Here is a 16,482-nt window from a genome sequence, read left to right as displayed (position 1 = left end):
TGAAGTTTGGCTAAACCACCAGGAGGAGTCAGGAAAGACACGGCTGTACCTCAACCACGGATGATGACAACAGGGCCATACATCCTTTGCATATCAGTCTAGTAGTTACACCATTCATCTAGGATGCATCTAGGCCTATTTATCACCAAGGGGATTGAATCCCCAGTTCCTGCATTCCAGGCAAATGCCATGATCACCAGGTAAATCTATCAAATCAGACTATTTTTCACTCCTCTTCCAAAAGCTAAACCACTGTGCAACAAATCTTGAAGTCCCATGGAGAACAGACAGGATAGTCTGCCCAAGCCCAGTAGTTGACACTCATCAGGGAACGGAACAGAGGATACAGCTTCTCTCCATGAAACATATATGCATTTTTATATTGACATTGGATAAAAAACAGCCTGAAGAGATTTAATTGTCTTGTGGAGATACCTAACCTGTCTACATAGCCACTGGGGACAGAAAATTCAATGTCCTGGTGGATAGGCACCTACTCCTCTGGCTGGATAGTAAACACGGGCACATTTGCTATTTCCTTGGCTCAGACACTTAGGCTGTGCGTAGTTATGAATTCAATTCAAAATTTGCATTTCTCAGAAAGAAATCTCATCATATAATTGATGTCCTAGTCCAAGCCCCAGGTGTATCAAGTCTCACAGACAAAGTGAAAAACTCATATAATTGGCTTGTATCTGATCTTTCCTACGCTAGAGCTGTGTGTCAAACATCTAGAGGATGTTACAGAAGGAGGATGTTCCCTCTTCATAGAATCATTTAGGTTGGAAAAGACCTTTAAGATCATCGAGTCCAACCGTTAACCTAACACTGCCAAGTCCCTCACTAAACCATGTCCCTAAGCACCACATCTACATGTCTTTTACATACCTCTAGGGATAGCGACTCAACCACCTCCCTGGGCAGCCTGTTCCAATGCTTGACAGCCCTTTTGGTGAAGAAATTTTTCCTAATATGCAAGCTAAACCTCCCCTGGTGCAACTTGAGGCCATTTCCTCTCGTCCTAACACTTGTTACTTGGGAAAAGAGATTGACACCCACTTCACCCAAAGCAGCCCTGCACACCTCTCAGCTACAGTAATCCCTATACCTGAGGTAGTACCATTCCTTAAGACATCACCTAGACCACTAAATGCACCTTCAGTTGTATGACTCACTTCACATGAAGACAAGAATTTACCTCAGAAGTCTGCAAAATACCATCCTTCATTAAAATATATCAGTGATTAGGCTAATAAACACCACCATTCAACCTCACCCCATCTAGCCTAGTGTCTTTCAAATGGGTGACATAACTCCTTTAAAGGCTATCTAGAGGGAAAAAGATTCAGAAGGCTACCTCTACTGTTATAAGAACAAAGTATCAGTCTTCTCATAACGCCAACAACTTTTTTTTTTTTTTTTTTTTTACATATTTGACATTGCCACACCACGGAATGTATAATTCTTTTGTGGCTGGAACAATTATAAGAATTATTCTGTAAGGGGGGAAAAAAAACCCTCTCAAAAGAGATTCTCGGGACTTCATGGAGAAAAAATAAAAGAGGTAGGAATAAAAAGGAAAAGAACAACAAGAAGAAGCCCTCAGGGATACTAGCCTATGTGGAGATTTACTGATTCTCACTTTATTTCAAATTAATCAGTTGGCCATTTTATTATTGTTAATTATTTCAAGGATATAGGAAGTGAGTTCATTCTGCCTTAAGGGAACATCTCCCACATGAGTCTGTATTTGGTTTCCTGCAATTTAGTGGAGACACTCTCAACTTTCTATTTAAAGACTTGACTCTGCACATTTTTTACTGCTAAGTCCAAACTTGCTGTGATCACAGACTTATTCTACTGAAGGCCTAATTCTGGCTACAGGATGCATAAGACTGATGTAATACGCAAATGAACCCTACCATCCATCCATACCTTTTCAGTCACATAAAAGAAGATGAAATATTACTCCACAGCACAATTCAATGACAAGTTTCTGTGATCAGTGTCTGTCTAGTTGAAAAGACAGCTAATCTTTGTGAGAAAAATTAAGTCTGTCTGATGACTCAAAGCAATCTCAGAATATCCCACTCTTCCCCACATACAGTTTATGAGTTATTCCACTATGGCTTTTATAAAGATGGTTAAAAAATAATCAGAATGCTAGAGCTGGTAAAGACCAATCAGTTAATCTATTTCATATCCTATCTATATATGACTGATCCCCACAGTACTCTTCCTAGATCTTTGTTCAAGCTAGCTTTGAACTGAACCACTGTTGGAGCTTCCAGCTCTGAGAAACTATTCCACAGTCTAATAGAGTGAACTGCTAACTTTTTTTTTCTCCTAAATTTTTCTTTATCCATACTTTCAGCTCTGCAGGCCACATTATATGCTTCCTCTTCCTCTATGATTTTACAATGCTGAATTACTCATAGATTGTTACTGGCTTCATCTCTGTCTCCCCTATTAGCCACCATTTTGGTCAGTTCAACACATTTTTGTGCTTTATGTAACTCTACACAGACAATTCTACATGTGTTTGGTTGTTCTTTGATATTCCTGTGGGATTAAGTTGTGTTTTACCTACGTTTTCACAGGAGCTATCATCAGTTACATTTTAGCTCCTTCAGGGATTTTTACATTATCTTTCAATCTTTATGGGTATCCTTCTTTTAAATTCCATTTAAGTCTTAACATAGTAAGACTTTAGTTGCCAAGCTTCCACCCAAGGCAAATTGAAGTAAAATAATTTTGGGGGCAGACACAGAACAGGACATGAAGATTCATAAATGCCTGAGGAGAAGTTCCAGAGGTATTCAGAAATGCCTTGGTTTGAGAAGCAAGGCAGATAAGCTCTAACACTATCTGAAATGAGTGTTTCAGCACCTAAAATATGCCTGAGTTCCCAGAGGACTCCTAATCTGCTACCAATGCTCAAACCATGCCTGTCACCTGTACAGCTCTGAATCCAGCACAAAAACATGACCAAGGGAGAGGAGTACATCTCTCAGGTCTTACACATATTCAATGGGGAAAAAAAAAAAAAAGCAGCAGTAGGATCATTACTTGACGCTTCCTTCTTGCTCAGTGGACTCTCCTCCTTACTAAGTCACAAACTCAGGTTCCTTTTTACTTATTTTTGCCATCTGGACCCATCAGTCTTGAATTGCTTTCTGCACAAGAGTTTCCAAGAGAACTACAAAGGGGCCTCACCTGGGATACGCCCCAGTCTGGCAGATCATGTGATTAGTGGAGTAGTGTGGCAACCTACTCTAAATGCTCTGTGGATACTCTGTGAATGTCCTTATCTTGTTTCCTTGATCTCTGTTGGGTTGACATGGATCTCAGGTACTAAAGGAAAACACTGTACTAGGTCTACATGCTCCCCTCCCTAAGTACATTACCTTCCTAACTTTGGCCCCTATCACAAGATTTAGGGTCTTAATTATTATTTGCATTTGGCCTCCAAAATTTACAACACACTTAAGCCCTGCAGATCTCAGCCAACTTCTTGTTAGCTACTCACAGAGATTAAATACTTAATTTTCACTGACACCATGCTTCCCCCCCCTTCATCCCCCTTTTATTTTTATGACTCACTGGTCAGAACTGCATCCTTGCAAGCTGTTTTTGGCTGTATTATCACATGTCCAGCTAGGTCTCAGCAATGTTCCTCCAAAAGAGTTTTCCCACAGCAACATCCTGCTTCCTTTCCAACCACCAAAATTATTTCCTTAAGGCAATATCTTTCAGTCTTAGGTGAAATCCAGATTTCTTTACTGTACCTAGAGATGTCCAATATTCATCAACAGGAATAAGTATTTCTCCAGAAATCAATCTGTCACCACATTATTCACAGAGGGACAACGTACAAATTTAGAATTGCAATGTATGTCCTTATAAATGCTTTAATGTGAATGGAGAATAGTATTAGAGAGTAGAGAGGCTACCTTTAAAATCCCCACTCCAGAAAAGTACAGCATGCTCCACAGTTTAGGTCATGGGCTTTCAAATATCTTATCCCCTTCACATAGGGTACAGCAGTGTATTTCATATAAGAGATGTATTTCATATGCTTTGTCTGCACCTCAGGGGCAACTCCTAGAATTCTTTGGAAAGTGCAAATGGGGAAGAATAGCAACGTTAGCTGAGAAAACTAACTAGGTATCCAGCAGCAGTTGTTGATGGCCCAACAGGCATTGGAACTACGTAATAGAGGCAGACTTACCCCATAGGTTTTGGCCTAGAATAATTTAAACTGCTCTCTATCTAGGTTATTCTGGGTTAATCTGCAGTATTGTAATCAGAAGATGATGTGGCTGAAAACTAACCTGGCAAAAAGTGAAGCCTGTTTGGCATCCCACACATTTCCACAAGCACTTAGTGCCTGCCCAAAATGGAGGTCAGGCATATACAGCCAGAGTGGGGTGGGAGAATGGGACTCGGGCAGTCTGGATTTAGATTGGTTTAGGCTACCATGAAGCTGCACTGTCAGCTGAAAGAAAAGGTCCTATTCTTCTGTATTTTGCTGTTTGATTTTACTGTCCCACCCTTGCCTCGTTTTATTTGGATCAAGGATCAGCCAGTTTTGTTCACTTCCAGCCTCCTGTCTCAGCCGTGTAATGAGACTGCTAATCTCTAATGAAACACAGGAATAGCCTAAGCTTTGGGCTACCACTTTACCATGACTCCGTAAACTGAATTGTTTTTCTGCATACCCTAGCATGCTCATGTGCAAGTGAACAGGAGGAGTAGGTGAGAACAAAGTCTCACAGGCAGGAATTAACTAGATCGAAAACCAGGCAACCTTATCCTTTAGGTCTGCCCCCAGGGTAAAGAAACTTGTGTACAGACATAATGCTACTAAGTATCAGAGCTCTACTCCAGATGCTTAATGAAAATATAGCAGGGGAATATTGGAAAACAGCAATGTCTGTTACGTGCCTGCCTTCCACAGATTTTCAATAACACTTAAGAGCTTAACATCTTTTATGCTTTTGAAACCATTCTTAATAAAATAACATTAGACCTTTCACAAATCTGTCACTTCCTGGGCCACCTTGACCTAGATCAATACACTCCTGTTAACTGTTATTATGTGCTGTTCACAGGTCCTCCATCAGTACCTTGTTGAAACAGCAGTTTTCAATGTGACAGGTCTTTCTGAATTAATTTTCAAGTATGATTTTAAGAAATAATGTGTCAAATGGATTATAAAAATCCCTGTACTATAACACCTATTTCATTTTCTTTATTCACTGCTTGTTTTGTTCAGTTCAAGAATTCTAGCTTGCTTTGCATGATTTAACAGAAAACTTTGGGGGTATTCTTAAAAAAGAAATGTTCCAAAATGGATATACATGTGCAACAGCTTCATCTTCTAACACTTGTACCATGAACATTCTCACTGTGCGAAATGGGTGTGTAATAATTTTAGCATCATTTTAAATTCTTGATATTGATGTGACATACCAGTTTCCAGCCTTCATAGTTTTCCATTACATGCCCACAAAAAACATGATTTAAACTAGATACTTAAGTTCTGTGTTGTCTTTTCCAGCTTTCTTCCTCGTTTGCATTATCAAATCTATTTTTTCTTCCACATGTACAATGTATTCTGTAGTCCCCTTCAGTTCAACTACATGGCATATAGCATCTATTGAATCACTTCTTACAAACAGTGTGTTGTGCTACTTACAGTGAATCAAGAAATTGCACAAGTACTCTTCAGGGTTGTTTCCTCAGATAGTCTCTCTTTGCAATCACTTATTAAATGAAAATTGATTTTCTCATATTCATGCAAGAAATGAGAACCTTCAGACAATGTCAATCTATTATGAAGCATACATAGTAGGACTGAGTAGCACTGTATCAAACTGTCTGGTTTAGCAGATGAGGAATGAGATTTAGTTGCTTAACACAGGCAGCCAGTGAACTAGCATGTCCTGCATGGCTTCCAGCTGCCACCCCACAATGGCACTGGTCTATAGGTTCTATGTTATTTATGCTCACCCTATGCAGGATGTCTTCAATACCCTTAAGTATCTGAATGCACTGAAATGATAAGTTGAGGAAACTAAATCCCATTTAGAATCTTTATCTGTTACGTTAAGAATCATCAAAACACAAAGAGCCAATATTACCATTACTAATACGAATGTGGTTTAACTCTTCTTGTTCCCTTTTTGTCAATCTCAGTTTATTAATGTACTAATTCTTAACATGTTAATTTCCTAGACCAGTTACAATGCTATTTCAGTAGTTGGAAAGGCCTACATAAATGTAAATGGTGACTAAGGTGCTAAACAATAGTAACAAAATCTAGTATCAGCCTCTTCACATCCACTCTTTGATGGGCCTGCAATTTTCCCACACAGAGACCTGAATCATCCATTATAGATCTCAACTGTCTATGCGCTGGGCCTTCCATTTTTAAAACTCAGGTGCTTTTTTTGTTTTTGAGGAAACTGATGAGAATCTTATCCCCATATAAAAATATAATTTTTACTGATGTACTGCAAAATTATGGAATTTGGAAAGAATTTCAAATTAAAGTATTTTTTTAAATCAGGACCAGCTTAACAATGTAGACACTCCTTAAAATGCATCTTTTAAAGTTTTGTATACACTTGAACATTTTCAGGTGTCCACAATTTATTGAGTGGGTTCACACTATGACATAGTAGTCAATTAACTCCCCAAGTTACAGATGTGGTTTTATATAAATTTCAGAATTCTGGTTTCAAACTATAGAAGAAATAAAAACAACCCATGCAGTTTCAGGGTGTTTTTAAGTGAAAACAAAATTTATTCTACAAAACCATGAAATAGATGATTGGAAACATTATTATTGCCTGGGGTAGAATCTGCTTTTGTCTACTTACTCTAAGTGACAGTTCAGACCTCAAATGGATCAGAATGTAGCTCATATCACAGTGAACTAACTGGTTTTAAATACAGATTAACCCATATCACCAAAAAAAATTATAATTGCTACGCATTAATCAGTAAACCAGTTTTACCTCACGGAATCTAAATCTGTCTTGTCCCTAAGTTAGCACAGTAAGATGGGACTGAACACTAGAACAACCTCCCAATATGAATATGAGATAAGAAAAAGGAATACTGAAAGAAAACATATCTCTAGAATCTTATCTATCTGAAAATTGAGTTTATTTATTTGTACAGGAATTGCAATACCTTTAATTTAGACCATGTGGACAACATGAGGCTATTATAATTCCCCATTAAAATCTGAAAATATATCATCTGAAAGAGAATAACAAAATCTATGTTTCCCTATTTTCTTCCATGGAATTATTTGAGATGTGAACAAATTATGATTTCAACAGAGACATTTTACTCCAAGTTACTCTTGGAGTAAACTCTAGTCTCTTCTCAGGCAGTGTGAGTCACTGAACATCAGTAGAACCAGTATTCAGCATTCAGGACAGAGAAAGGCACCTAATCTCTTTAAGGTGGTTCTTCAAGTTTCTGCCAGCTCCTTTCAACATGTAGTCTACAAAAATAGCAAAACTTTTGCTAGGATTTTGGCTTTAGCACTTGAAGATCAGTTATTTGCCACAAAGAATTGTATTTTCATAAGGATGATGGAGAATAGAATGGGCGAGTTTCAGTACATTGGTACCACAAAGGCGTGCACAGCTTGGAAAAGGCTGTACTAGTTGAAGCAATACTAATATGCAAGAGACCTTGCATATTACGAAGCAATAGCATAGCCCCACTCTATTTAGTTCTTCAGCTTCATGAGGATTTTATTTCTATTTAGCTTCCTCAGTGCATGAAGGACCTAAGACATGGGGCCATGAAGACCATCCCACCACTCTACTTGTAAGCTTGTCTTGAGCTACTGTTCTTTTCTAACACAAGAATTAGAAACATGACTTTTAACCTCTTTGAGACTTAAGACATTCAACTCGCATGCTAACTTGTTTGGAAATGAACAGAAAGGAATCTAGTTCCAGTACTGCAGTGATGACCCATTTGTAAATTCTGATACCTTTCGTAAACAATTAGAGCAATGGAAACTCTGTTCAGAGCACAAAAGCCTCTTGAAAGCCATGGAAGTAAACAACAGGCTGAATCTAGGTCTGGGTGTACAAATCTATAGAGTGTACACTGAAGCACATGGCTATGACATCAAGAACTGGTATTTTCTCTCATAATTAATGCTAGTACTACTGGGAAGAATATCAAATTAATAAAAAAATATTAGAAGGCTCAGTTAAAGTACTGGACCCCACTACTAGGGCTGATCCTGTAGATATGGAGTTACATTAGAATGAGATGTTAATTATGAGCAACCTAGTTCTGGTAGTTCGTATGTACAGTCACACATCCAAATATCATGACTTTTTGATCTTAATATCCACAGAAGGTATTCTGCAGAGGATGTTCATGTTCTACCCTTTCTCAACTTGGTAGAGAAATATAAAAGGTAGAACATATAAACATTTTAACATATAAAAGGTATTTCAGGCTAGCTTCCAATTATGTGGTAGTGGTCTCAGAAAATTTTATTCAAATAGCAATTTCAGGACCACCTTACTGAGACCTGAGTTAGTTTTAGAGGACTTTCTGATGCATAATGCTTGATGAAGCAATGGTCTCAGAGCTCATGAAGCTCTAACTGGCTGACAGCAGGAGATAAGAATACGCATGGTTCTTAGTGACAGTAAGGATAGTGATTTTCTTAAACCAGATTTCTAGAAATCCAACAAGAAATTCAGAGTGAGCATGGCTGAGGATGATCTGCAAGAGAATCCGGCTGAGTTAATGATCTATTTCACCACATAAGTGTATTTGTGAGAGCCCTTTCTGCTGCTGCTAAGATCTCTCACAAGGCAGTGCATGCCATCATGAAGAGGGCCACACAGAAAAAGAGAAGACAGAGAAGACATTGGGACTCACGGTTGTGCATGTATATGGACTCTGAAGCAAGGATGTACTCCTGGTCCCATAGCTTAAATATAGCCAAAGATTCTGATTCCCCAACAGTCTTGGCTATGAATGACAGAAAATTCAGGATCAGAACTTCCTGCTTGTTTCTAAAAGCTATTCTTTGGATTGGGATGAGGGGATACATCAGCCGCCTGAAAAACATCCTCTGTAATCTTGGTATGTATGTAGTGTTCCTGTTACAGTTAGGACAGTGAGGGAACTTGGTAGATGAGCGGCTGACAAGTAGATTTGATGTATCTGTTTCATAAGTTGACCACTTCTGACAAAGGGGAAGAGGGAAACTAAATTTGGCATGGCATGCATGCCTGCATCATTCCACTGCTCTAATGTGGTGCTGCCTAAAAGCTTATTTTGGTGGGTATTTTGTCCTGGAATGACATAGAACTAGAACTGGTGGGATGTCAAAAAACTTCCAAAAACAGCTTAACCAAATAAAATAATCTGACCTGTGGAGATGTGAAATGCACATTTAGAAACACTCAGAGCTGGAATGTAGGTGAGGCTAAGTACAGGAATGCCAGGGTTATGTGAATATCTAACAACAACATGAATATCACCAATAAGGACATTTATAAATAACAGTATTTTTATTTTTAAGTTACTCTGAATTTCTAAACCTCTTAAAATATTAACTCAGGACTCCCAAATTCACTAAGGTAGGTAGCTAAGGATTGTTAATCTTATTTTTACTGCTGGGGAAACTGAGGCAGAGAGGTTCAGTGACTTACCCAAGGCCACAGAGGGAGTCACTGTCAGAGCCGGGATTAGAGCTCAGGAGTTTCTGGCTCCCAGTCCCAAGCTCAGACCACTAGACCATGGCCTCAGGACATTTCCAGATGGTCTTCAGTCTAAAAAAAAGTAAATTCTCAAGTATGTTACAAATATGTAACATATATATATTTCTCTTTACTTTGAATGTAATAGTATGAATGAGAACACATTGCTCTTAAGTCAGTGACAAAAAGTGAACCAGTACATTTTATCTGTTACCTTCATCATACATATGTGTATGATAAAGCTCTGCAGAAAAATCTTGATTTAAATTGCAGCCAATATAAACAGCTATTGTATTTTTCAGGGTAAGGAACAAATTGCCTTTCCAACCCAGCCAGCATGTCATTTATATTAATGGTAAGGAATGCTAAGTTGCTCTGTGTGTAAGTAAACTCTATTAAGAAAGTCATGTCCCTTGGTGAAGCTAGGTCCTTAGTAAATTTTACTAGCTAAGCACTGAGCTCCATGTCAGAGTAATTACACCTTTTATCCACTGTGAGCTCTCTCTTAGCTTCTTCATACTCCTTAATTTCCCACTTCAGCTAATTTAGCAGTAAAATTGCAAAGGTTTTAAAAGGTTAGCTACAGAGGAACTGGCGCATGAATGTTCTGTTAGGCTCCATGCATTGAAATCACATCATGTAGACGAAGGAATTAATTAAGTAACAATTAGGTAGTGATGGATCATTGACAACATATATACACTTCGGTGCTAAAATTAATCTCCCCTGTAAACCAAATATTTTGTGTATCTTATCTATACGCTGGCAAGTTTTATACTTGAAATATAAAATGGGCAGGCCCTTCAGCAATATTTAAAAAAAAAGACATATCTTCTGGCAGTATTGAAACTACATACTATTTTAAAAAATCATATAGCTTCATTTTTTTAAAGAATTGAAAGAGTAATGAGAATAGCAAAAGGAGAAGAAATTTTTAAGGCAGGTGATTTTAAAGTGACTGTAAGGACACTTTTTATATGAAAGTACTTAGTATGTTGAAAGTGCTAACAATTGTGTAGTATTGTGTTGCTATCATCATTTACAAGTTGCCATGTTCTTTCCTTGTATTGGCAGTCAGCTGCTTAATACATAGATTGGCAGTTAGCCCAGTCAATCCTCAATTCTAAAAGCCTCTTAGCAGATGAAAAAAATCTTTGGTTCATTCACACCTTGTAGAAAGGATGACAGGGCAGAAGTGACATCCAGATCCATTTAGAGTATACTTTGAGTCTGATTTTCCTTTGCCTTGCACCTTGTGTAGTCATTTACAGCTGTGCAAAGTGAGCACAAAATGGATATAAAACACTGCTACCCATGTGAGAAGAGAATTCTGATTTGGTTGCATTATTTCCAGAGGTGATCACAAAAAGTGCCAGGCAGTGAAAAAATCTGGCTCTGCATAGAAAGTCTAAACAATTTTGACACAAAGCATAAAGCAGCAGCAGTGCTTTCCAAACAATTTACAGAAATTGTACTTTTGCTTTGAAGCAATGGGTATTTTCATTTGCTGTTTGCTTGGTATTTTCATAGAAAAAATACTAAATGTTAAGCTCATCTACAGAAAACTAATCCTATTTCTTCCTTTTATTGGTAGAAACATATTTAACTGTGAGTCCTAAACTATATTCTCACATAAGAAGGAACTCATGTCCTACATAAGATCTCCACTAGTTCTACCTTTCCACGTGCTACTTCTAAACCCAGTACTTAAAAAGCTCCACTTCCACACAACCTCCTGGAATCAATGCGAAAGCTGGTATTATCACAACAGCTGGTCTCAGTCCATCAGAGTTCAATACTGTTCTGGCTTTAGTATGGGTAGCAAATCATTGTCTCAGCATTTACCAAACAGTAATATCTCTGCTATATGATCTACCACCACTATGATAATGCAAGACCTACTGCCAAGTATCTTCAAGATACAAACTAATATTAGCAGGGAAGGCCTGCAAATGTTACATTAACAAATGTGTGTTAACAAAATTGATAGTTAACAAATTAAGGACCTAATCCTGCTGTTGCTGGAGATGTGGTCAAGAATTATTTCTACTTAGTAACAGACATTTAGCGTATAATAATTAATTCCGTATGTTTGGACATTTATTTCCCCATACTATCTGGTGTCCATTTTTTCTGGCCCTTCCCAGCCAGAAATCCTTCCTGTTACACTTAGATGCCATGATGGGCCTGGCAACTCAGGTATGTTGATTAGGAGCAGAAATAGAAGTTACTTGACTGCATCAGCAGCTGATGACCTAAGAGTACTGCTACATAATAATGTCTCTTGGTGTTTCTGTTAGAAAATTTCTTTTCTTTTAATCACAGTCATGTACTTCATAGACTCATCCTAAGACACAGTTCCCAAACCTATTACCATTGTCCAAAGTTTCCCTTACCCTTCAACCAAGTGGCTAGAGCACAAATGAACATATTTTTTTTTTAATTCTTAATATTTTAGTAATACTGTATTATAGATTGGGGTTTCTTGGGGCTTTTCTTTTCTTTTCTTTTCTCTTTTCTTTTTCTTTTCTTTTTCCTCCCTTCCCCTTCTGGATTCAGAGCTTCTTTAAGTATTCTGAGTTGCTAGTCTGGCTTGACTGAAAAGTACTTGTGTGTTTGTTGTGTGTCTGCATGTGTGATACCAACTGTTGAAGACTGCTTGATGTTAGATGAGGGCTTATGCTCAGAGCTGTTCTACAGTTGGCTCTCTGGCAGAATCTCTCCTCACCAATGACAATGATGTCTCTGTGTGTGGGAGAGTCTGTTTTACAGTATTATACTTGCCATGGCCTTAATTTTACTGACGGGGCATGATTATGATTTCATTTACATTAATCAAAATCATGAGTCATTCCATTCATGTCAATAGCATTAAAGAGCTATACAGACAACTAAGAGTTCAGAATTAGGCTTCTGGTGTTTAATCTGAAAGGATATATGAATCACTTCATTAAAGATAGATACTGAAGGATAGATCCTCTGCTTACTTTGCATTACTCAGTCATGCCATTAGCATAAAACATCAAATAAAGAACTATAATGACAGCCGGCAATGTGTCACAGTACATGGGTTTTCTGTGTACCTTGGGTACAGAAAATACCCCTGAATTAACGAGATTTAAGATAATATTTCAAGTATGACAAAGTTACTGTATTAGGCCTCCTTGCCCTTGGAAGTTGCCATTAATGTTTCAAAAACTTATTTCCTTCCTTTGATTTTTTATGTCACACTTACTTACATAACTTGAATGCAAAAGATGTAAAGGCAAACAATATTTAAGTAAGACCTCAGAGACTGCGTTAAGTTTTATAGCCCTGTCCATAATGAATATTATGTCTGGTAAATACAGGAGCATCAAAACAGTGATCACAATTCATAAAGTTTGTTTTGTAGGTATCTCATAAAGTACTATCAAATCTTCATTCTTTTTTAAAAAGTGAAAAACGTGTTAATTTTCCAAAATATAGTCATTCTAAAACAATAAAAGGTTTTGTACTGGTGCCTGTCTCCTGCTCAGACAGAGAAATTGTGCAGGGGATGATGGGCCTTAATTTAGTCCTCAATGATAAGTACTTTTAAGACTAAATATTCTTGAAATTGCACTTCTTTAAATTACACTCAAGCTCCATGTAAATCTAAAAAAAGATTATAGGGGGGGAAATCATTTCAAGAGGTCTAGCAAGCTATCAGAATATCGCTCTATTATATCTCTTCAGATTTTTTCCATTTTTGAAGTCAAAGAATTATTGGCATTTAGAATGTTTTCTAGAAATCTGTTTGATATATTACAGGCCCTAGAAACTATTGCTGTCGTATATACTCTCAGCTTCACCACAAGTACATGCCCCAAGACACCAAATCAAAGAGCTGAGGCTTTGATCAACAAACCAGGACCAAAAGGAAGCTGAAAGGAGGAATCTCTATGGGAAGGGATTCAAATAAGAATTGAGGGATTGACTATGTTTTCTATAGGTCTCACTGACTGTCTCACTGAAAACTAAAGATCTACCTATGCAACTTGCTTTTCCAGTACAGTGGGAATAGCAAAAAATATTTTCTCCCCAATTCCCAGTGAAAGCTTTCTTTTCACCCTGCTAGACCACGTGTTCAGTTCTATACACTACACTTCCTCAGCGTAAGAAAATTCTTGTACAGTGAAGCAATAAGATCCTGTCTTCAGGCTGAATACAAATGTTAGTTAAACCACTGGTTCCTTTTAAGAAAACCTTGATATAATTTCCACTCTTAGTAACTGTGGGAATTACACATTTTTCCTGTCTTTGTGATAACATTGCTGTGTATTTCGGTAAGCACACTTGGGCACATAGCTTAATTATAAGGCAACAGACTTTACATATCTGTGCCAAAAGACAATTAGAAAACTCAGTCTTTGTTTTTCAATAAACTAAAGTGAATGAGAAACTGAAGAAATATAGAACAGAGAAGTGACCTACCGTGGTTGTCTTTATCCGTCCTCCTGGTTGTGTACAGGTCCAGCCTGATTTATTGATTAGCAAATCACAGCCTTCTCCTTCTAAACATGGAAGCATTTCACACCACTGTTTTGTTTTGATAATTCGTGCTATGGAACAGAAAAGAAAAAAAAAAAAAACAACCAAAAACAATTGGCAGGAGAATTCACATTTCACTTATCTCTAAATACTTTCTCATTTGAGTTGTCTATTTTCATCATCTGATAATGCAGCCATAGGTTATGATGTAGACAGCCCTAGGCAATTTACAAAAATTATTTACAACACCTGCTGTGCTGACAAACTGCATAATAAAAACAGAACTTAAAAACCAACAATAAAACAAAAGACAGCCCTGTTGTAAATCGAAAGAACATAAAAGTTATCTAATTTTCTAATTCCATGCTTCTTACAGTCAAGGAAATATTGTTGGGGGGGCTAACAACCGAAGACTTACTATCCTAACTAATCATTACAGTAGCCTAAAAGTGACCTTCAACTGGGATCCATTGTGTTAGACTCTGTATAAACTTGAGCAGACACTCCTTATCCTGAAGTGCTTACAGTGTAAATAGACATGAGAGACACAGTGGAGAGAGAAAAGCTATAATAAATAGGTAGAAGGGTCAACATAATGACAGCAATTGTGAAACTCTGTGATATTTGAAACGGTAGGGGCATAGTTAGGGGCAGGAGCTAGGAATATAAGAAGGACAGGTGTTGAATGAAGTAAAGGTTGGGAAATCATGGCGAAGGACACAATAAGCAGAGGGAAAAGGCTGGAACAAACATCCTATTACCCTATTACTACAAGAGAAAGGAAGTCTAGTTAGGAAGGTCCCTAACTGTCTGAAAGGTGGTGTATAGTGTGTTTTGTGGCTCCTCTTAATGCTTGCATCTCTGGTAAGCTGGTTCTGCAAAATTTCCTCAAGGTCACACACAGCAAGTAGTTTTGGAACAACAGAGCACCGACTGCATTAAAGTAGATGCAGAGGAGCTGTAGGGAGAAATTTTTCTTCAAGGCAGGAAGAAAAGGGGCTTTAGTTCCTGTAAACTTCTTTCTGGATTATAATACTACTTCTTTTGAGTTCACTGTAGTATCTATTCTGTAGCATCTGGGTTCCTTCTTGGGATACATTTTATAAAATACATATATAGAGATTCACTCACTTGTGTGGTGTCATATACTCGTGTAAGGACCCCCAAACAATCTATCTTTTGCTTAGACTCTAAGGCTCGCAGTCCACAGAAAATGGTCCTCAGTTCCTTCAGAGATCATTTCAGCAATCCTAGGCTAGACTATAAGAAAGCTTCACTACCTCAATTTGTACATAAGTGTCCTAGGATTCAAGGGCAGAACAAGTTCCACATACAGGGACACAGATCATGTCTTCCTCTATGTTGATGCGTGACACCAATACAGGCAATGTATCTTCAACAGTCATGAGCCCAACAAAAAAAGAGAACTACAGAAGAAATACTTAGCAAGATAAGCATACAAGAAGCTTATGATGCTCCAAATTAATTTTGGGTCCAAGGAGCTTAAAAGCAGGCATTTATACCCAGTGGCAGTTGCAGCTCTTTATGCTCACCTGAACATGTGATTCAGCCTCCCTACACTCCTGACTTCCTCTGTCTGGAACTACTTGAGAATACAACTCCCAATGCCACTGGATCATGGCAAGAAATAGAAGTGTAATTTAAAGTCTTTTAATAAAATCCTTTCCAATATATTGACATGAAACAGCTTGTGTCCTCAGTCTCGGTACAATTGTTAGTAAGCTAACGATTTCTTTCAGTGGAAGCTCAATCTGAAATTCATAATAAGATTTTCATTATAAAAAACACTTTAGCTCCCAAATGTCTATATAGGAATTTGCACTGTTCATTAGGCAATATATATATTGCTGGAGGAGTGATTCCCAAACAATTTTCATAACTACAATTTTTTTGAAGCAAATCCACTAAGTTTTTATAGCTCATAATATACAGAAATCTGGATTGTGCTTGGGGTCCATAGGTACTACTCTACTGAGAACTGGATCATACCACATTTCAAGGCTAACATCTCCTATGTAACAGATAAGAGCCTCATCCTTCCTGAGTGAGGGCATGCATCCAGCTGCAGGCTTTACAGAAAAAGCTCAGTAAAATGTTAACACCAAACCTCACCTATTTGCATGCATATATTTTGCAATTCACATATCAAAATGGCTATTTCTATCAATGTTTCAACAATATGAAGGAT

General features: G+C 37.7%; 1 protein-coding gene across 1 annotated transcript in view; it reads right to left on the bottom strand.

Moving 5' to 3' along the window:
* TAFA5 (TAFA chemokine like family member 5) overlaps positions 1-16,482 on the bottom strand; it is a 311,006-nt gene that overhangs the window by 62,659 nt on the left and 231,865 nt on the right. The window contains exons 3-4 of the mRNA XM_072868092.1: positions 14,217-14,344; positions 8,935-9,027 (exon numbers count right to left, since the gene is read on the bottom strand). Of these exons, the coding sequence (XP_072724193.1) occupies positions 8,935-9,027; positions 14,217-14,344 (221 nt within the window). The remainder of the gene's footprint in view (positions 1-8,934; positions 9,028-14,216; positions 14,345-16,482) is intronic.

Source organism: Ciconia boyciana, chromosome 1, assembly GCF_034638445.1.
Source record: "Ciconia boyciana chromosome 1, ASM3463844v1, whole genome shotgun sequence".
Lineage (NCBI taxonomy): Eukaryota > Metazoa > Chordata > Aves > Ciconiiformes > Ciconiidae > Ciconia > Ciconia boyciana.
The sequence above is the reverse complement of the archived record's forward strand: the minus strand, read 5'-3'. Positions and strand labels throughout refer to the sequence as shown.